Raw genomic sequence first — 20,839 nt, 5'->3', positions numbered from 1 at the left:
ACTAATATACAAAACCAAGGACATTTAAAAAAATCTATTCACTGGCTTTGACATTGAGTCCAAAGATAATCAATAGCAAGGTCTATGGCAGTTGAAATACTGAAAGATATACTGATTTTATTTTTTTCTGAGCCATACTTTTCTAAAATCCTTTGAAATACTCAAGTTATCAATTATGTAAATGCAAGTCATTTAAAATCCCAAGAGGTTGGTTGTACATGTTGTGAAAATATGATGTTTATGATAAATTAAACTATGTATTGCATATTTTCTACATTTGTAGCTTAATATGGATTACGTTTTTAATGCCTTGAAGTAACATTATTGTACTATGTGGTTTTACTTTTATCACATATTTCAATCTTCCTAAAGTTGCTATAATTGAGTTTGTTTGATAATGTACCTTTATATTACTACAAGACTTGATAGTTTGCAAAATACGAGGTTCATAATAGAGATAGAAAGTAGAATTACTACCTGGCAGGGAGGATAAGAAGAAAGTGAAATAGAGAAAAGTGATTTAATCTCACTACTGCAGTTTTGTAAAATATAATTTGTTTTTCCCCTAGCGCAGCAGAGTTTCATGCTGATAACAAGCTACTGAATTAATAAATCCATTGCAACTATTGAGACTTTTCCTTTAATAACATAACGAATGCTGAGCATTAAGAAGAAAAAAGGAAAGACCGTCTTTGTACAGATGTTACCTCTAGCAGATCTCCATTCCTAAGCATAGGAAAAATACCAACATCATACCCTGAGCAATATCGGTGTGAAAAGAAAAGAATTTGTGCATCTCAATTAGAAGACTGTATTTTCCACACAAAAGCACACTGTTTCCTCAAACACATTTGCTTATTTTCCAATTGGAAAGACATTTAGGGCTCTATTTTGTTATCATTACATGTGCTTAACTCCAATTACAGTTAATGGGCGTTGTGTGTCTATAGTCACAGTAGCCTCTGAACTACTTTAACATTATTGCTTTCCATTACCATCCTCGTTAAAATAACTTTCATCTCTTCTGTCAACCTGAACTACCACGGTAATCTGGGTTTCTGTTTTCTTTGCGTGGATTTATTTGCATGTAATGAAGGATAGAGATTACACAACATGGCCTGTTTCTAGTGTTAAGAACATCATGATGTCATTGAGATTAGAATAGGACTAGAACTATTTAATTGTTAAATGGAGGTAATTGACTGACTTCTGGACATGCATTTTTGCACCGCACCCTGTGTATACAACTGTGTTGGAGAAAACAAAGCTCACAGTAAATTACAGTGTTTCTTTTACTTTGTTTTCTAGCCACTAATTTGGATTAAAATGGGATATTTTGTAACATAATGTGCAGTATATACCAGACTGTTGGAATAAAATAATGTGATATAGTTTAACACCAGTGGTATCTAGTGGAAGTCAAATTTGTAAAACATATTATAAAACATTAGAGAAAGTAAGGTTTACAAACTAGAAGCACTACACGACTTTGTGAATAGCCAACAAAACTATACATTTAATTGCAATTATTCAAATTTTTCACAAGGCAAAAATAATGAGAATAAGCGTATTATAAAATCTCTAGTTAGAATTAGTGATGCTCTTTTCCTTAGTGCTGGCCTTTGCTGTATTTCCAGAATAAAAGTGGTCAGCCAGCAGAAAAAGTGAACAGAAGACAGGGGATGAGGCTTGTTAAGTCTTTAAGAAAATGAGGAACCTGAGGAGAACTCTTAAAGACATCAGTAGGGACTTTAGAGTTACTTGACTCATCGGCACTCAACGACTAGACATTTGCCTAGCTTTACTAGGGTAATCTAGTTAGTACCATTGGATTTGTTTTTCAAGCTGTGTTGTTTTCAAGATGTTTTGTGATTATAGCATGATGTAGAGTTCTAAAACGTGCCCTAAAAATACGTGCTTGAAATGAAAATATAAATGACCAAGGATTATCTCCACCAGCTATTAATATTAAACACATTATGAGACTGAAATTATGAAATCAGAAGGTATTGGCACAAAAAAAAGTTGGAAAACTAGTTAGGTCAATGGAACAGAAATGTACCCTAGTATAGATAATTTAATATATGATAAAAGAAGTATCATGAATCAGTGTAGAAATTCAGGATTATTCAACAAATGGCGCTGGGACAACCCATTTCCTCTTGGCAAGAAAAAAAAGCAAGCAAACGATGTGGAAACTTAAATGTAAAAAAAGAAAAATCAAACCTTAAAGAGCAAGAAGAGATATAATTGAATGTATCTGGCTAGAAAAAGACTTCCTAAGCTTAAAAATAAAGGAACAGATGACAGTGTAAAAGACTGATAGATTTAGCTACATAAAAATAATAAAAATGAAACCATATGTTCCTACAATCCCACAACACAAGCCATGTAAACAGGCAATCAACAAACTAAGGAAAATATTTTTAATAAGTATTTCAACTGGTTACTATCTTTAATATGGAGAGTTCAAAATAAAAACAAATGCAAAAACCTAAAACCCCAATAGATTAATGAGCAATGGACATGGCCAGCGTTTAAAGGAAGAAATATAAATTGATAATAACATATGAAACATTCCATCTCACTAGGATTTGAAGAATTGCAAAAAGAATAAATCAGATGACGTTAGTCACTTTTGATATTAGCACATTTTTAAAAGACTAATACCCAACAATGAGATAAGAGAGACAAATTCATATACTTACTGCCAATTAGATTTAAATTAATACAGCTATTCTAGAATACAGTTTGGACTTAATTTTGCATATTTAACAATGCCACTTCCACACATGGTGTATATAAAGATATAACTATAAGGATGTTGTAGGGGAGGAAGAAATATTCCTCTACCCTGTAGGTTCTTCTGGCTGGTCTGAGAATTAAAATGACATGAGACAGAATGACAGGAGAAAATCAAAGTTTAGTAACATGTTTACATGGGAGAAACCCAGGAAAAACTGAATAACTTAGTCAAAATGGCTGAAACCAACCTGTTAAATGCCATCTTCAGCTAAAGACAAAGGAGGCTGTTGGGGGGGGGGGGGGGTGGTTTGGGACTTCAAAGGGAGGGCAGGCAATTCACATGGAGATGGAAAAGCAAATTTTTGGTCAACAAATGTTTGCCGTGGCTTGCAGAGATAATGGGACGTGGGGAGGACTTTGATCAAATGGGCCTTGCTGAGTTCCTCCCTGTCACCCACACCTAGTTCATATTGTACTAGAGTTCTCTATGGGGATAGCTCCTTCCTGGAACAGGCCTTCTGTCTTAAATTCTTTTAGGCAGTTCGAGGGGGGAGGTCAAACTTTCTTCCTGAGTCTTTTGTTCCTAAAAATAATCAAGCCAAACAGACATATTTTGAGGTGGCAAATTCTGCTCCCCTACAATGTTCATTGTGAGGCTTTTATAAAAAGAAATAGAAAAGATTGTAAGCAACTTAAATGTCCAGCAGTAGAGAAATGGTTAACCCAGTTGCAGTATATTTATATAATATAAAATAAAGAGTATGTGGCCATTAAAAATCATGTTTTTAATATCATATTTCAGAAATGTAATGACATGGAAAATTTCTGCAATAAAATGTTAAATGAAAAAGTAGAACACCAAATTGCATGTAGAGTTTGATCTCAATATATTGTTTTTTTTAAAAAAACACACTATTCTACTATGAGTGAAAAGAACAAATCTGGTCAACTAATAGAGCAATTGGCTGTTCTCCACCAAGAGATTGAGCCCAAGCCTAATTCAGCTGCCACCTTCCAGTCATTTCTAGTGAGTGAGAAACGGTATCAATTCAGAATTCTGAAAACCACAGAAAAAGATATAAATCAAACAGCTTTGGAATCATGGGACACAAGGGGAAAAAAATAAGTTCATATGAGATGATCTCAGCATGACAGTCTAAAATAAATTATCTTTCTTTCATCACTATTTGGAATGCAAATAGCTACTCAGTAGACATTTCCTGAAGCAACCTAAAGTTTTCTTAGTTTTCTTAGCCTGAACTGCGTAAACCCAATCCTCTGCTCTGTTTCCTGGAAACAGTGCCTACCCGTTGATGGTCGTTCTGCCACACCATCACTTTTGAAGAGCTTTGGAGAAAACAAAGCTCACAGTAAATTACAGTGTTTCTTTTACTTTGTTTTCTAGCCATTAATTTGGATTAAAATGGGATATTTTGTAACATAATGTGCAGTATATACCAGACACACTTATTTCATGTGACCCTGCTGGGAAGGTGTAGTGCATTATGTTAGGTCCACACTGATACATCTATATGCCTAGGAAGCACCAGGAAGGAAATAGTTCTTCCATACACAACAGATGGACACTAATCTTAGAGGGAAACGAATGATGGATGTGGCCTTTTTATCACAGTTTTTCAATCCCAACTTGACCTACTCATGCAATATACAAGATAACAGCCTTTTTACCTTTGGCATACACTCACTTTGCTAGAGGATTAATTGCACATTCCCAGATTACGTATCACAGGTTTGAGGCCTTTGGTCTATCTCACATCACATTTTGTTTAAGCTTTATCTATGATATGCTTATTTCCCAGTTATTTCACTTGACAGAGTTTTCAGTAAGAAGGAAATTAGTGATGTAGATTTAGCAATGGATCTGAAACTTTGTGACATTCAGGTATTTCATGGATGATGTGCTTTGTACGTAGTTGCTGAATAAATGATTGCACGAATAAATTTTACAGCAATACAATAATGAGTTTAATCCATTCACTGCAGGACTCAGTGGGGGAGGTTTTGAGATGAATGCCAAATCAATTTATGCTTGGAAAAAGCATAAAGCTTCTTTCTCTTACGACAGTGGGAAAAGCCTTGACATTTTGACATTGGTTTGAGCTGGTTAACCTGATAGTCAGAATGTGCAGAAGCATGTTAAAGCTGGGCCATGTATTTATATTCTCTTTTGGTGACAGACTGGAATATTATTTTAGTTTTGGCCACCCTTCCTCCATAGAATGCACATTTTCACATAACTCTGTCCCTCTCTCCAACTTCTCACTATGATCAGGTCACTCTCTGTAATATTAGAATCTTTTCACCTTCGCATGGGACATATTTCAAAGACAAGTCTGATGACCAAAGAGAATCTGTTAGGGTATGCACACCCAACTATGGTGGATCTGGAAGGCAAATCTTAGGACTGACATCTCAGTCCTAACATAATCCTTGTGTTGACAAACAATAGAATCCCTTAGTGACTTCTTCGACCGTGACGATATATTAGATTCTCTAGGCTTTCTTATTTAATGTATTACCTCATGCATTAAGAATATAGAAGCAGAGGAAGATTATTACAAACCATGTTCTCCCATCTTCTAATGAAATGTGTTTTCCTGTATCTCACTGCACAATATTCCCAACAAGTATACAAATATAGACAGGTGCACCCCCACCATCTTCCTCTCTTTGATTTACAAAAAGACAACAGGCGAATTGGAATGGGAAGCCACTGCTTGTTAACAAAGCTATCTATATCATCTCAGGTAAATAAATATGTTTTAAACTATTTAGACTTCTTGGATGAGAGGCCCCTATTTTTTCCCTCTAAACTATCAGTAGCGTTGGGAGAATGACTGATTAAAAAAGTAAATTTGGTTCAGTCTGGGTCTCCTGGAGCTCTCAAATCATATCACATGGGCACCCACTTCTCCCACCTATGTTTCCAAATAGGAGATGCAATCACTCTCACAATCACCTAAAGTACTCCACACCTCTGACAGCAATAATAGCTAACATTTGCTCCTTTACCATAAATTTGATGCCAACTGTGTGTCCTGACCTTATGAGGGTCAGGCCACTGATTTTTACCCATTAGTATTTAATACTATAAATATAGGAATTATATTTCAAAAACTTCAGTGATTCTCAGTCTGCTTCAAAGAAGGCATGAATTCAAGCATCAAAAGTTGTCATCATTAGATTGCAAGCTGTTAGAATGTGAAGAGAGATTTATATATACATATATATATATACATTCATCTTATATGTACATATAACGTGTTATCTCTAAATTGCACTTTTGGCCTGGTCCATATAAGTCTAGAGCATAAATATATATATTTTGTACCTAAAATAGTTTTAACATAAATACAGAGAGTTGTAAATAAATCACAAAATCCAGATCAATCATTGCTGCCATTGTTTCTAATGGCATTTTTTTCATAAACAAGGCTGTATGTCGAGATTTCAAAAATATAAGTGATGACCTTTACAGAACTGCTTCCTCATCTAATTATCTCATTAACATAGGGGCTGATTAGGTACCAAAAAATTTAAGAAGAGAGAGGGAGAAGGAAGGAAAGGAAGGAGATAGGAAAGGAAGCAGTGTAGAATAATTCTCTTTTGTGTATGCCAAGAGCTGGATTTGGACCCTGAACCTGTGTTTATCCTGCCTTCCAAAAGCTTCAGTGTCCTTTCCTCAATTCATTTTGACCTGAACGTTTATTTTCTCACACAAAATGCCAGCCATAAGTTGCAGGTTGACGTGAATCCTCACAACATATCATTTAATGCTGTAAGGCTGGGTTTTTGGACGTGGTACTTATGAATCCAGTGGGCAGGGAGTGGTGATATGGGGTGCCAGTGGCATTCCTGGAGTAAGTGCACATGCCACTTGATCTTAGTGTATAGGACCACCCAGGCCCAACCCTTTTTTTTTGAGCTGGGACAGTCCTCTGTAAATGGTAACATCATTCTCATATATGATAGCTTTAACACTGAAGACTTAAATGCTAGCAATGCAATGGTAACCATTGTATTATAATCTCATCTTTAAATGTTTTCTAAGATGTCCCAAACCAATCTGTATGCAAACCAGTGACATCTAAGTAATAAGCCCGTTATCTCGGAATGTTATCTTCACATTTTTAGCTGAATTGTGATCCATATCACAAACTAAATAATGGATTTTTTTAATGGTATCTTTAAAAGGATACCCAAATAATCCATCACTCAGATATATCTCTGAATAGAGAAAATGCCTCTTTCTTTCTCACCTCTCAGTGATATTATTGCATTACAAGGCACTTTAAAGCTTATGGCTGGTTGCCTCAGTGCACTCATACTATGGTGTTAATGAGGCCAGGGTCACGGAGGCCAGTTAGCTTTGCTCTGTGTACTGACCACAGACTACCAGGAATCAGTCAAGAGACACTAATACAGATGAGAAAGGTACCATGGCAAAACCTCGGCACTTCTCACAGTCCATCCTCCCCAGGAGACAGGCAGGATGTGTTCCTTGGGCATCATCATCTTAGGGAGGAAATGAGTAGTAGATTGGGAGGTCTCAACATCTACCTCTGAACAAAGCAGGCTTGACATTTAGGCATTAACTTTGCATTATAATGCCCCATCATACCATTGATTTGCTGTGTAACCTTCATCACTAAAACAGAGATAATAGGATAGAATGAAATGGGCTTACCTCCCGGGGATGTTGTGTGAATTAGCAAATTAACGAGTGTAAAGTGTTAGCATTTATGTAAGTGCTGGTGGTTGTCATTATTTCTAGGGACCTAGTCTCATTCTAAATAGAGAATCTAAGTATATTATCCTTTTGTCAGAAAGGGATTTTTACCCACATCAATTGCATTTAAGCTGAACATAAAACAGAGGTGATAATAACATAGTAGTGATCATCGCAATGCAGAGATGTAAACCTTTCTCCTATTAAAGCTCAAACTATTTTCAGCAACTTTCAATGCTTTTAAACTTTGCTTTCCAAGCTTTGTGCCAACAGATATCTCTACAGTGATTATTCTTCCTGTGATGGGTGAGGGGAATGGGACCTATTCATTATTCATTCCCATAATGACTATATAATGTATTGAATTTGTTTACATTATACAATCAGGCAAAGACTCAGTAGCTAGTTTGATTGCCACCTATTGCAATCCTTGTGAAAAATAAAAACTCTATTCTGCTCTGCCCCCACTGATGTCCTCTAGAGGTAGCCAACATACAGACTGAAAACTCAAAGGGAATTGAAGTGCTTTCCAACAAAAGGCACTGTACATAGATCTTTTCAATTTAGCGTCTTTACCAAGGAATTTTGTTGTCGCCTGCTATTGCCAAGGGGACTGTGTTTGAGAGAATTCTTCCATTTCTTGTATCACTCTGACTTCACTTACCAAGAAAAGTCATTTACTGCTGATTGCAGAACTCTTGAACTCAGCCCGGCAGCTGCAGCGTGAACACCTCAGATCTGGGCTCCTTGTTACTTATTTACATATTCATTTAAAGTGATTTTTCAGGACTATTTGAAAAGCTCTCTCGACCTGACATCGTGTAATAGCCGAGATCTAAAGCTCACACTGTTTTTGGTTCTTTTCCTCTTTGTCTTACAGATAACAGACGAGTACCTTTGGAAAGGTCGCGCTCTCGCCACAATGGAGCTATCTCATCTAAGTGATTCCTGATGCCAAAGAATATGAAAATATTTAAGTAAACAAAATCGTACATTTTGAAAAGAACAAAACATGCACTCAAGGGATGGAGAGGAAATAAGTGCGTTTCTGCAAAGATCAAGCTAAGCTGGATGAAATAGCGTGCATTTGTAAAGCTTTTGCAAGACTCTTTCCACGATTATACTAATATGAACGCAATTATCAGGATTATAAAACGTGTGTTCCATTTTAGTGTCAAGATGTGTATTATTTGTTCTTGTGCATGACCTGACGGTGATGATGAAAAGTGTAAGAAATTGAAGAGTTCTAAGGCTTTCAAAAACATTCAATCTATCAAAAATTTAGCGTTAACTCAAATTTGTAGGTCACCCCAAAAAAGGAAGAAAAGTATTAGAAAGAAAGAATCATTCAATGTCTGCTTTTGATCCCTGTGATATAGGAAAGGACAAGGCCAATAAAAATTAAATGTGCGTGTTAATAATTTGGGGAGGCACTAATATTGCACACTCCGTAAGAGAAGCCATTTTGAAAACTCAAAAACAGTACTCCTCCAACCCCATCAAGCTCTTTAGAATCTTATCTCAAGTGAAAGCTGATGGATTCATCTGCTTTGGCTGAAATTAAATTTATCATTAATCTAGAGTTTCAGCATGATATTGCAGGCACTTATTGCTAAAAATAAACCAAAGTTTAACAGAAGCAGTTAGAGAAGGTGATTTAAACTTTATTTAAAGAGGTATTTTCTAATGATGCACATATATCTACTTTATACAAATACTTTATATGGCTATTTTTGAGGAAAACCTCACATTTTAATGTCTATGCCAGGGATGAACCTGAAAATTCTATTACCTTTATTTAGATTTTTAAAGGTAAATATTGATTCCTATTCTCCGTGGTTTATTTCTTCTCTTGATTGCTTCTTTCTCCCATGACCCCCTTGAAGACAGGGAATAGAGCTCTGGAAGACCTGAGAGGAAAAAGATTTCTCTCTGCAGGAGACAGCAGAAAACTGTCTGAAAGGTCACTTGTTTTATCTGCTTTTCTACTCCCCTTTCCAGCTCTGCCTTGGTGGTCTGAAGAAGAAAAAGAAATTATATATATGTATGTGTATATATGTGTATATATTGATATCTCCTGCTACAATAATTCCACATCCCTGTGACTAAGTGAACTTCTCAATCATCATCATACTTCCTCACCTTATATTAACAGATTTAAATAATGCTGCCAAAACAACTCAAGGAGGACAACAGGCTCTACGTGTTTCTTAAATAGATGAGAGAGTAAAAGTTATACTTAACTCGTCTGTTATTTTCAAATCAGCATTGAAATAATGTGGTATAACTTCTCCGGTGTGCCATTTTAAGACTAATCCATGCAGATGATTGTGATTATTGTAAAAGATTTCTTATATGTATATTTCTTATATAGAAAATCCTGTTTCTACTCCTCCAAAGCACGTTCTAGACCTTCAGAAAGAACAAATGACTGGCTCGGCAAGTGACCACCTGAGACCATGTAAACAAGTGACCGATAGCTCACAGTTTCCTTTCTATAGATGTATAATGATTTGAACTGCTGCCTTTTCCTCCAGTGCATTCTGACTTGGGTATTATACTTTCAAAAGCTCTGAAGCTGCTACAATAGAGAAATCAAAAAGAATAACAGTATCTGAGATCTTAAAATTTTAGCCTATCTTAAGATGCACACATATGCACACACAAACAAGTTGAAGGGACATATCAATTTAACACACTCTTTTTTAACAACAACAACAAAGATTTAGGTTTTACTAATTTATGTACATACTTAGTGTGTGTATTTTTGACCTCACAAAGTCTTTTCTGAAATCGTCATGGTATGGCCTCTTGGAGTCTTCTGATAGCTTTTTGGGCTGTAGGAAAATGATATTTTGAAATATTAACCCTGACTAAAACTTCAGGACTTTCGCCATGCCATATTGTCAAGCTGGTCAAGGTAGAAATACTGATGTGTATCACCTTTTCCAGATGTGAACTTGCCTTATTTTTTAGGTTGTGAAAAAAAAAATGAGGTACTATTATTGATAAATTATATATTTGTATTTAGAGTAATCCCACATGCTTTTCACAAACATTATGAAACCTTTCAAGGTCTTTCGTGAAGTTCCAATAATTGAGTTAAAGGGATTTTTAATGGTCCTGTTCTAGGCATTTGCAGTTTTGTTTTAGATTGAAAAGTATCACCAAAAATAGTACGTAGTGACATTTTTAGTATAGAACCAAATTATACTGAAGTCTTTTAGCAAGTTTATTACTGCCACATGTGAGAAGCATCAATTTTTGCAGATTTTCTTCAGAATGTTTTTAAAGTGTGCAAAACTCTTAAAATGTTTACTAGTTGAATTAGTTTCCTTTGGCTGCTGTAACAAATTACCACAAACGTGGTGGCTTCACACATCAGAAATTTATTCTCTCACAGTTCTGGTGGCCAGGTGTCCAAAGTCAAGGGCCATGCTCCCCGCAGAGGCCCTAGAGGAAGATCTTTTGCCTCTTCCAGCTTCCGGTAGCTATTGGCTTTCCTTGGGTTATGGCCACATCTCTCTCTGCTCCATCTTCACATCACCTTCTCCTCTGTGTATCTAATCTCCCTCTGCCTTTCTCTTATGAGGACACAATTATGTCGGCATTTAGGGCCTACCCAGATAATCCAGGATAATTTCCTCTCCAGATCCTAAATTTAATTACATCTGTCAGACCCTTTTTCCCAATAAGGTAACATTCACAGGTTCTGGGGGTTAGGATGTGGACTTACCTTTTTGGAGGTGACCCTCAGTCCCCTACAGTCTGCCCTCTGGCCCCCCCCAAAATTTATGTCTGTCCTATGTGCAAAATATATTCACCCCATCTGAACATTCCCAAAAGTCTAAACCCATTACAGCATCAACTCTAAGTCTAAAATCTCATTCAAACACCATCAGTTTGAAAGTTCCAAATCTCATCCTCTGGATCACCTAAATCAGGTATGGGTGAAACTCCTCAGGTAAAATCCCGCTCCATCTATGAGTCAGTGAAACAAGATAACAAGTTACCCACTTCCAAAATACAGTGGTGGGACAGGCATAAGGATAATAGCTATAGCCATTTCCATTCCAAAAGGGAGCAAATGTAAAACAAAAAGGAGTCACCTGTCCTGATGATTTTCAAAATTCACCCAGCTGGATTCCCTTAGGTTTCAAGGCCTGACAATAATCCTGTTTGGCTCAGGGCTCCACCGTTTAGGCCTGCAGCTCTGTCCTCTTGGCTTATGGATTGAGTCTCTGCCTCTGTGTCCGTGGCTTGCGCTTCTGCCTCTGTACCTGCAGCTCTGTCCTAGGGGGTGATCCTTTATATTGAAAGGTAGCAGGTGTTTGCAGCCTTATCAACCTGTTTCTTGCCTGTAAAATTTTGAGAGTCTAACAGCTTTCTCTCATTTTGTCCTGTCTCTATCTCTTTGAAGCCAAGCTGGAAGTATTTCTGCTGGTATAACATTCTCAAAAACTTTATGGGCCTCCCATGTATGTCACATTGATTCAATAGTGAGACAAGAGAATCCTCACAGATCTTTGCCAGATAACCCCATCTCTATTTCTGGCTTCTATTGAGATATTTGAGAGATCCATGAGTGAATGCCTAACCTCTTCAGCACTAGCCAAATGTTGTCCAGCCACATCTTTGGCTTTATCTCAGAGCACACTATCCTAACAGTAAACCTAATTTTCGCTCTTTTGCAACCTGAATAGGCTCAAAATTTCCTGAATCATCAAGTGCTGGTTCTTTTCTGCTTAACAGTTCTTTCCTCAATTTCTCTCTTTCCTCTTGTATTTTACTAGAAGCTCAAGAAGAAACTAGGGCATACATCCAACTCATTGCTTGGAAATCTACTCAGCTAAATGTCCAAGTTCATCACTTACAAATTCTCCTTTCCACACAACTGTTGGAGACAATTCAGATAAACTTTTTGCTGCCATTGACGTGGATCACCCTTCCTCTAGTTTCCAATAAAATATTACTCAGTTCCTTGAGCCCTCATGAGAAGCACCTTTAACATTCATATTTCTACCAAGAGTTTTTTTAAGGCAATCTATGCTTTCTCTGTCATATGCATCAGATTTCTTCCATCCTCTACTCATTAGCTAATTCCACAGACACTTCCACATTTTTAGGTATTTGTTATAGCAAGACCTCACTTCTTGGTACCAAAATCCGTATTAGATTCCTGTGGCTGCTGTAACAGATTCCTCCAAATGTGGTAGCTTCTGGGTCATCAGAAATTTATTCTTTTACTATTGTTTTGGAGGCCAGATCCTAAATTGAGGTGTTGGCAGGGCTGCACTCCCTCTGGAAGCTTAGGGGAAAATCTGTTTTTTGCCCCTTTCAATTTCTTATGGCCAGCATCATTCCTTGGCTTATGGCCAAATCTCTCTCTTCCCTATCTTCGCATCACCTTTCCCTCTCTATATCTAATCTACCTCTGCCTCTCTCATATAATGATGGCATTTAGGGCCTACCCAGTTTATCCATGATAAGCTTTTCAAGATCCTTGACTTAATTACATCCGTGAAGACCATTTTTCCAAATAAGGTCATGTCACAGGTTCCAGGAATTGGGACATGGACATATCTTCAAGGAGCCACCATTCAGCTTATTACACTAGTCATTACACATAAATGTACTTTTCACTTTTTAAAATGCATCTTTGGTGCTCAAGCCAAATTCAAGGTTGTCTCTAAAAGCTGTTGTCTACACAGCCTACTGCATGCTTTGATAGTAAATGGCCGAACACGCTATTCTAAAATTTGGTTGATACTTTTACTACTATGGCCAATTAGCTTGAAAAAATAATTGGTTCCAACTCTGAGCTCTGGTATATCTCTTCTGTCCCTTTTATGGAGTCTTTGACCAAACGACTTCTATGATTCATAACGCAGGCATAAAACTACCTCTGATACAGAAGGGTTCTTTACAAGCTTATTTTAAATATTGTGAATCCCTCAGCTGAAAGGAGAGGTGACAGAAAAGCCTGCTTTGAATGGGTATTGAGGGGGTTTGTGCCCATACCAAGACACCCAGAAGAAGTATTTCAGTGGCAGTAGAACTGTGGATTCATGCTCTCATTTTGCCTCGGAAGAAACACCTGTCTCTTCACAGGACCAAGAATGACTTGCAATCTATATGTAATGCATACTTACTTATTCAATAAAGTTAAGATATACATGAAATGTTGTGCTGCCTGTGATAATTAACATTAAGGATGAGTGAAAAGGCACAAACTAAAATATCAAGACAGGATATAAGAACATTCTAGAAGGAGAAGTTTCAACTGAACAGAAGTACAACTGTATTTCTATAAGGGCCTGATCAGGTAGAAACAATGGGACATATTCAAAGACACACATACCTGTGGGAATCATAAGATGTTCTTTAAGTATTCTTTAGCACTGCTTGCCAGAAGAGTGGAGAGATGTTTGCACAACTGAAGAAGTCTAGAAAAGTCAACAGGGTGATTTACATGTTCCAGAGAAACTGTTTCTACAGAAATGGTTTCTTGTCTTGATTATAGAACAAAAGCAAAGGGGCTTCAAATGCTCAGAGGGGTAAAAATCTGGAATGAGTAATAAAGGAGCGTAAATAATTATTCCCTGGAGGGCTTTCAAAAGAATTTTTCATCCTAGGTGGGCTGACCTGAAGAAGGAAGTTTGAACAAGGTAATAACCAGGTCTATAATTGATATGATCCAAAGTACCTGGCAAGACCACTGTTTCCCGTGGAATGGTTTGCTCCAGGAATCAAATATATTGGCTTTTTCTCCCCCGGAGACCCAAGTAGGCAAATTCCTTACTAGGGAGCCTGAAAACCTTAGTATCCACAATAGGGGAATTTGAGCTTAATACCAGGAGCTCTAAGGAAAGTGGAAATTGATATATATGCACTGCATGTGACATGCTGTATAGTTTTGATTTATAATAAAAAAAAAAAGCTATAGCCAAAGATCACATTTACAGGCTGAATTTATTTAGATGTCTAGAGTCCCAATAGCCAAAAATAAAATATTATTACAGTTAGTATCCATTGCAGAGAAAAACGACTTGCAAATTCATGAATTATTCCCATCCTGACTTTGTTCCTAGTTCTTGGCGATTAGCCAGAGTTCAGTCTTTAGCCGTGATGACTAATAGATTGGCTAATAGAGGTTCAGCCAGTATTTTCACCTTTTGATGTTTATCATTCAGTGAACATTTTCAGGACACAATTAGGAATTAAACAAAGCACCTGCCTTCAGGGATCTCACAGTCTGGTGGGAGATGGAACAGGTACAAAAAGAATTGTAATCCAAGCTGGAAAGAAAGCGATCACTGTCGTAAAAGTGGTATCAATAAGGCCCACAGGAGTCCAGGAAAAACAAACCACTTAGATTTAGAGCAGTGGGGTGAGGTGGGAAGCAGGTATCAATCAGTATAGACTTTTTGGTCGAGGTGACATTTGATCTGAAATTTAAAGGCTAAGTAGATTTGAACATGGGAAGCTTTTATTCATTCAGTCACTATCTAGTGAGCACCTTCTGTGTGCCAACTGCAATGCTAGGCTCTGAGAACATAAGAGTGAACCAGAAAGATGTGATTTCTATTTTCATGGAGCTTACGTCTTTTTGAGGAAAGAAGGAAGCCATGAGCAGAAGTACAAAATTTGATGTGCATATGCAAGTAATATTGAGCAATTCAGTTTGACTAAAGTGTGAGGTCCATGAAATGCAGCAGTGGTTGCGTGGTTTGGGCTTGATTTCATAAATGGTAGGGAACTACGGAGGGATTTTGAGGAAAGAAATGATATGGAGCACTTGAAGAAGATGATGCCAGAAGCTCTGTGTAGGATAGACAGAGCAGTCACAGAAGGCTGACTTTGTTAGAGGCTATTGCAATCATACTTTTGAGAAATAATAAGGGCCTAAACTAGGGTAGCATCAGTGGGACAGATCCAAGTGGCATCTGAAGAACCGGCAATTAGATGTTGAGGGTATGAGGAGAGGGAGGATTCAAATCTAATACCCAGACTTCAGACCTGAGTGACTGATGGGCTCCTTTCAACAGAAAAATTGGACACAAGAAGAGCTCATCTTTGCAGTGATACCGTGGATATGCACAGCTGCAGCTCTGACACTTGATATGATCCTATTATCTATACTGTTGAATGGCTCATACAAGCCTTATATACAAGGAGCATCGAGTCATAAAGACACAGAGCAGACAGGAGAACACGATCCTGCCCAAGAACTTATTCAGTGATATGATAGCGATTATGGTAACAAGGGCAAGGGCAAGCTCGCTAAATTGTCTTCTTCTTCCTTCCCTTCCTCCTTTTTCCCTTTCTCTTTCCTTTTCCCATTCCCTTCTCTCTTCTTTTTAATAATACTGAAAGTTAAAACACCTAATGGCTGTTCAAAGAAACAAAAAAACTGACAAAGACTGAGTGGACATTACAACGTACTGATTCAGTTTTAGTCTCATACTGACAGGAAAGAAAGGCATTTAGAGGAAGTATAATTTATGGAAAAAGCTTTAATTAGTTCATAGCAAGGAATTCTTAAGTGTCTGGTTAATATTTTAAGCCATACATTTATGAGGTTCTTGAACAATTATTACTCTTGAAAAGAACAGCAAATTCTCATGTCTTACTATTGTCCCAGGAATCTCTCAGACTTCCACTGCGCCCAAGTCTATTCCCTTTATGCTAAATACCTTTCTACTCAAAGAACTACAAGCCTTCCCTCCTGAATACATTCAACTGCTGGGTAGATGTGACACTAAATGGCTTTATTTTAGCTAATATGACTCTGTTTTGGAAGGGGACCTGGTTTATGAATCTTTTCCACCTTCCCCCTCCCTCCTCACAAATGCCTTTTGTTATTCTTCTTCCGTTTTCCTACAAAAACCCAAATATCACAATGGGAGTTAAATTGAAAATACCCAAATACTATGAATTTTCACTTGGAACAGTTTTTGGAAATCTGTGACATATAATAGCACAGTAGCCTAGACTTTCTGACAAAAATCAAGTAATGAAGTATTTTACTCGGCTGGACAACTGGTAGCACTTATGGTGGTGCTTGGGGGAGGGAGGGAGGAAATGAAAGGGGTCATGGATAAGGTCTTTTAGCAGAATTCAGTATAAGGGTGAAAATCAAAGCATCTGTTAGATGTCAATGACCTTTTGACTCCAGAGCATCTGGGATAAAAAGCTAACTTGCTGTGACCTTATGTTGTGTGGTGCTTTGTACTTTTGAAAGGACTTGCACTTTTCACATCCATTATTCCATCATCTCATTTCCCCTCAGTCTACAAGCATCCTCAAGTCTCCTCCATGCCATTAAACAACAGCAGCCCCCTTCCCATAGACTTCCCTCCTTCGAGGCTGTCGTTGACCACCTCATTGCCAAATCCTATAAATTCCTCTTAATCCACATCCTGCTTACTTTCTCCCACTCTTCCACAAAGTACACCTAGCCCTGTCTTCTCCTAGCACTCACTAAATTCCTCAGTCCCCTTTGTTAGTGGTTGTCTTCACATGACCCCCAAATATAGGCTGTATCTCCAGTGTTCATTTGTATTCTCCCTACTGCCAAGGTCAGCTTAGCCATTTCCATGGCTTCGACAATTTCCTATGAGCAGATGACCCTGCGCTCTCTCCTGAACCCCAGAACCACCTTCCCTCTGTAAAGGATAGCTCGCACACTCAGCTAAGTATATTCCCAACCAAATATGTTCTTCTCCAGCAAACTGATCCTTTTATCCAGGTTGCCTGTCTCATTACGGGTGCTGCACTTTCTCCAGTCTCTAAGGCTAGAAATGCCAGAAGCATCTTGTATTATTCCCTCTCCCCTAATATCCAGTCAGGCAAAGAAGCTGGTCTCCCTGTTTCAGTCTCTTACCTCTTCAACCCATTCTTCATACTGCTAGAGATTGCTTCCCAAAATGCCCTCCTTGGCCCACTTCCAAACTTTTGATTGTTCCCCTTAATTAACAAAACTAGTATGGGCTTCAAAGTTCCCAGGAGCAGACTCAAACATAACTTTCAAGCCTCCTCATTGTTCCTCCAGCCATGCTGTGCTGGATTTATCACTGGAGCTTGCCGATGATAAACAATCATATGATTGCATTCCCAAACATGCATGTACCTTCACGCCATTTTATGGACATGCAGTTTACCCTGCCTAGTATGACCTCACTGGCCAACTTCACCCTCTTTCTCCTATTAATCCTTCAAGGACCAATGCCACCTTTCTGAAGCCTTTCTTAACCCTCCTTCCCTCATTAAAATAAATTGTGTTATCTATGCTCCCACAGCAATTTGTTCATACTCCTATTATGGCCCTTATTTCATTCTGCTTTCTACTAGAGTTAGTTGCCTGTGTCCTTGACTAAAGTGTAAGTTTCTTGATGGCAATGACTGTCTCATTCATCTCTGGGCCTTTACGCAAAGCAATTGCTCAATGAATTAATGTGTAGTGTCAACTCGCGGTGAATTAAACAAATGAAAAGAAATGCTTGGTACAGGTAATGGAAAATCATAGCTAATTTCCTCATCCAGGTGAGAACATAGCCTTCATCATTGTCCTGGGAACTGAGGGCCTGCCTAAGGTCAGCGTTGAGGACAAGCTCCCCCAACTGTGGATGACTGGAAGTTGATTTCAGAGGACTACTTTCAGGCGCTGATGACTGATTGAAGACAAGGAAAAAGGTTTTTTCTCCAAGGTCAAGCTTTTAACAAGTATCTGCAATGTACACTGAGGGATTTGGCTGTACTCCAATTATGCTAATATGTTTTATATATGGGCTTCCAGCATCCAGGAACCACCTCCCTAAACAATTTAATAAGTGTAAATATCAAGGCAGAGTTGTAAATGTGGAACTTATTTGTAATGTACCAACCTTGTTATTATCAAATGTCATGGGGTATAAGTCATGGCAATTATGCTGCCTGCTTTTTATTACATTTATTTTACTTTTTAAAAGTGCAGTATATCCCCATAAGCTTCCCCTCTTCCTGCCCTGCCTAAGTAACCTACCCTGGCTGTGTCTTCTGGAGTCACAGAAGGCAAGGGCTTCAGGGTCACAGGACTGATGGGCATCCCTGTAGGAAAGGGAACTCATGGGTCATTGACTCCACCCACTGACACTATATCCTTGACATTAGGCTGAACACTGTATGTTTCAACAATTCAAGTTGTGGGACCTCGTGGGTTTTCCCAGACAAGAGATTTCATGATCCGAAATACAGAATGGTGCTTCCTCCTCCCTCCCACCACCTGAGCATGCAGATGTGTGTATGTCCCTGTCATGAAGAAACTGGAAATTTTGCACAAAGCCTTCAAACTCTTGCTGGCCAACTTGGTGTGATGTGGCTCAGAGCCAGCTCTTATGTAGTCTCTTGGCAGGTGAAAGTGAGGGGAAGAAGGCCTGAGTTTTCTGGTTTGGACCAGAAAGGCATCCACTACACCCAGCCCCTAATTCCTATTTCCCGGTAATCTCTTTCTCTTCCCCTCCTTCACGCTTCTCACTAAATTGCATCAACCACTCAGAAAGGGAAGGAGAGGTGACTCTCTAACTCCCTATAACTAAGCATTCTATGGCAACAGGCCTCTTTTCTTTGAAAGGAGTCCTTCTAGTCTATCTGCGGGCTTCCACAGGCTCACCTAGTACTAGGCAGGAGACCTGCCAGGCTGCCCAAATCTGTTGGAGAGTAAATCTGTTTTTCAGGGTTTTGAAAAGTGCCACTGCTTTTGAAGTTTCCTTGAAAGAGAAGGACCAAAAAGAAAAAATAGTAGTCAGTCCTTGCAACCAGGAGTTTCTCCAGGAGCACTGTTTCCCTGATGGCAGCATCCCCCCCACCTTTTTGGTGTTAACCATGTTATCAATAAGCTATTCATTTGTTCATTGCTCATTCCATAAATATCCATTGAGCAGCTACTGTGTCACAGGCACTACAGAATAGTGAGCAAAAACAGACGTGCCAGTGCTAAACAAATCTATACATGATGACAATTGCCTTAAGCGCCTAAGAAGGAAAAAATACAGATACTATAGGAGAAAATAATGGTGTATGCATGTATGGTGGGGAGGGGGTCCTAAAATTGACGGGTGGTCAATAAAGGCCTCTCTGCAGAAGTAAGAGGATGAGTAGACTAGAGACCGAAAGGGTGAGTAGAAGTTAATCAGGTGAAAAGTGAGCATTTGTATAGAGTCAATGTAATGAAAATAAAGCACATATAATGGAATAATGTATTAACCAGTTTTAGCTAGTTCGTACTATGGTTACAAACAACCCCCCAAACCTCAGTTACCATGGCAAAGGTTCGTATGGCAGCTCTAGGTCATCTGAGGCTCTGCTTAATGTGCTTTCTTCATTCCAGGACCCTGGCAGAAGGAGAAGCTCATATTTGAGACATGGCATTCTTATAGCAGAGGGAAACGAGCAAACAAGGCTGACCCATGTCATGGCTGTTAATGCCTCTGATTCTATGTGGCAGAGGCCACTTTGGTGCACATTCCATGGGCCACATCCATTCGGCACAGCCCATGGCAGGAGGAAGGGATATGCTCTAACAGGCAGGAGAAATGAACACCTGGAAACAATAATGCAACCTACCACAAGTCGTATCTGAGTTCCACCTATCCCTCTTAGTTATAGACATTTTTGACATTTTTACTTAACTTCCCAGGGCCTCAGTTTCTTCATGTCTAAAAATGATGTTTAAAACAACTGAAGAGAAGGTAAGATGGTTATTCCAGGGTTGGGTTCAAGCCTCAATTGTGGCAGCAGCCTGAGGGAACAGTACAGTCTAAGGTTCCTCTACATTTTCCTTTGGCATTTTATTTCAATTACGGTGATAGAAAACGAGCTTTGGCATGCTACCTTGGCCACTAACTAGCTGTGTGACCTTGGGCAAGTATTGTTTCCAGGTGTTCAATAATGGACTGTTTGAAAAGATCATGTGAAGTCATCTATATGAGAACATTTTGTGTATTATAACACCATACAAATACTGATCATTATTGTAATTACTGACTGCCTTGATCACCTCTACTAAGATGCAAAAATCTGTTTCTCTCAAACCCTCAATGCTACATTTCAGCCAGCCACCTCAAGCTCACCGTGTCAAAAATCAAAATTATCTCCTAAGCACTCCCCCTCCAGTTCCCTCTCTGGCTTCGTTCTGTGTGTTACTGGCGCTAAGGTGCTCCTAATCACCAGGGTTGCAAAATTTCCTGTTGTCTTTGACACCTACACCTCCACTCGGTTCTGTCAATTCTCCTTCATAGCATCGTTTATTTCAATCTCTTTCTGATTTCAAAGCCACCACGCAAGCTCAGAGCCCGGTCCCTCCCT

The 20,839-nt window shown here is 38.5% G+C and overlaps 1 protein-coding gene across 3 annotated transcripts in view; it reads left to right on the top strand.

Moving 5' to 3' along the window:
• DIAPH2 (diaphanous related formin 2) overlaps positions 1-13,677 on the top strand; it is an 817,147-nt gene extending 803,470 nt beyond the window's left edge. For all 3 annotated transcript variants that reach the window (XM_046673034.1, XM_046673033.1, XM_046673032.1), the window contains one exon: positions 8,376-13,677. In XM_046673034.1, coding sequence (XP_046528990.1) covers positions 8,376-8,440 — 65 coding nt within the window. In that variant the 3' untranslated portion in view covers positions 8,441-13,677. The remainder of the gene's footprint in view (positions 1-8,375) is intronic.
• Positions 13,678-20,839: the final 7,162 nt, after the last annotated feature.

The sequence above is a fragment of the Equus quagga genome, chromosome 10, assembly GCF_021613505.1.
Source record: "Equus quagga isolate Etosha38 chromosome 10, UCLA_HA_Equagga_1.0, whole genome shotgun sequence".
In the NCBI taxonomy this organism is placed as follows: domain Eukaryota; kingdom Metazoa; phylum Chordata; class Mammalia; order Perissodactyla; family Equidae; genus Equus; species Equus quagga.
This window is presented reverse-complemented; position numbering and strand designations above follow the sequence as displayed.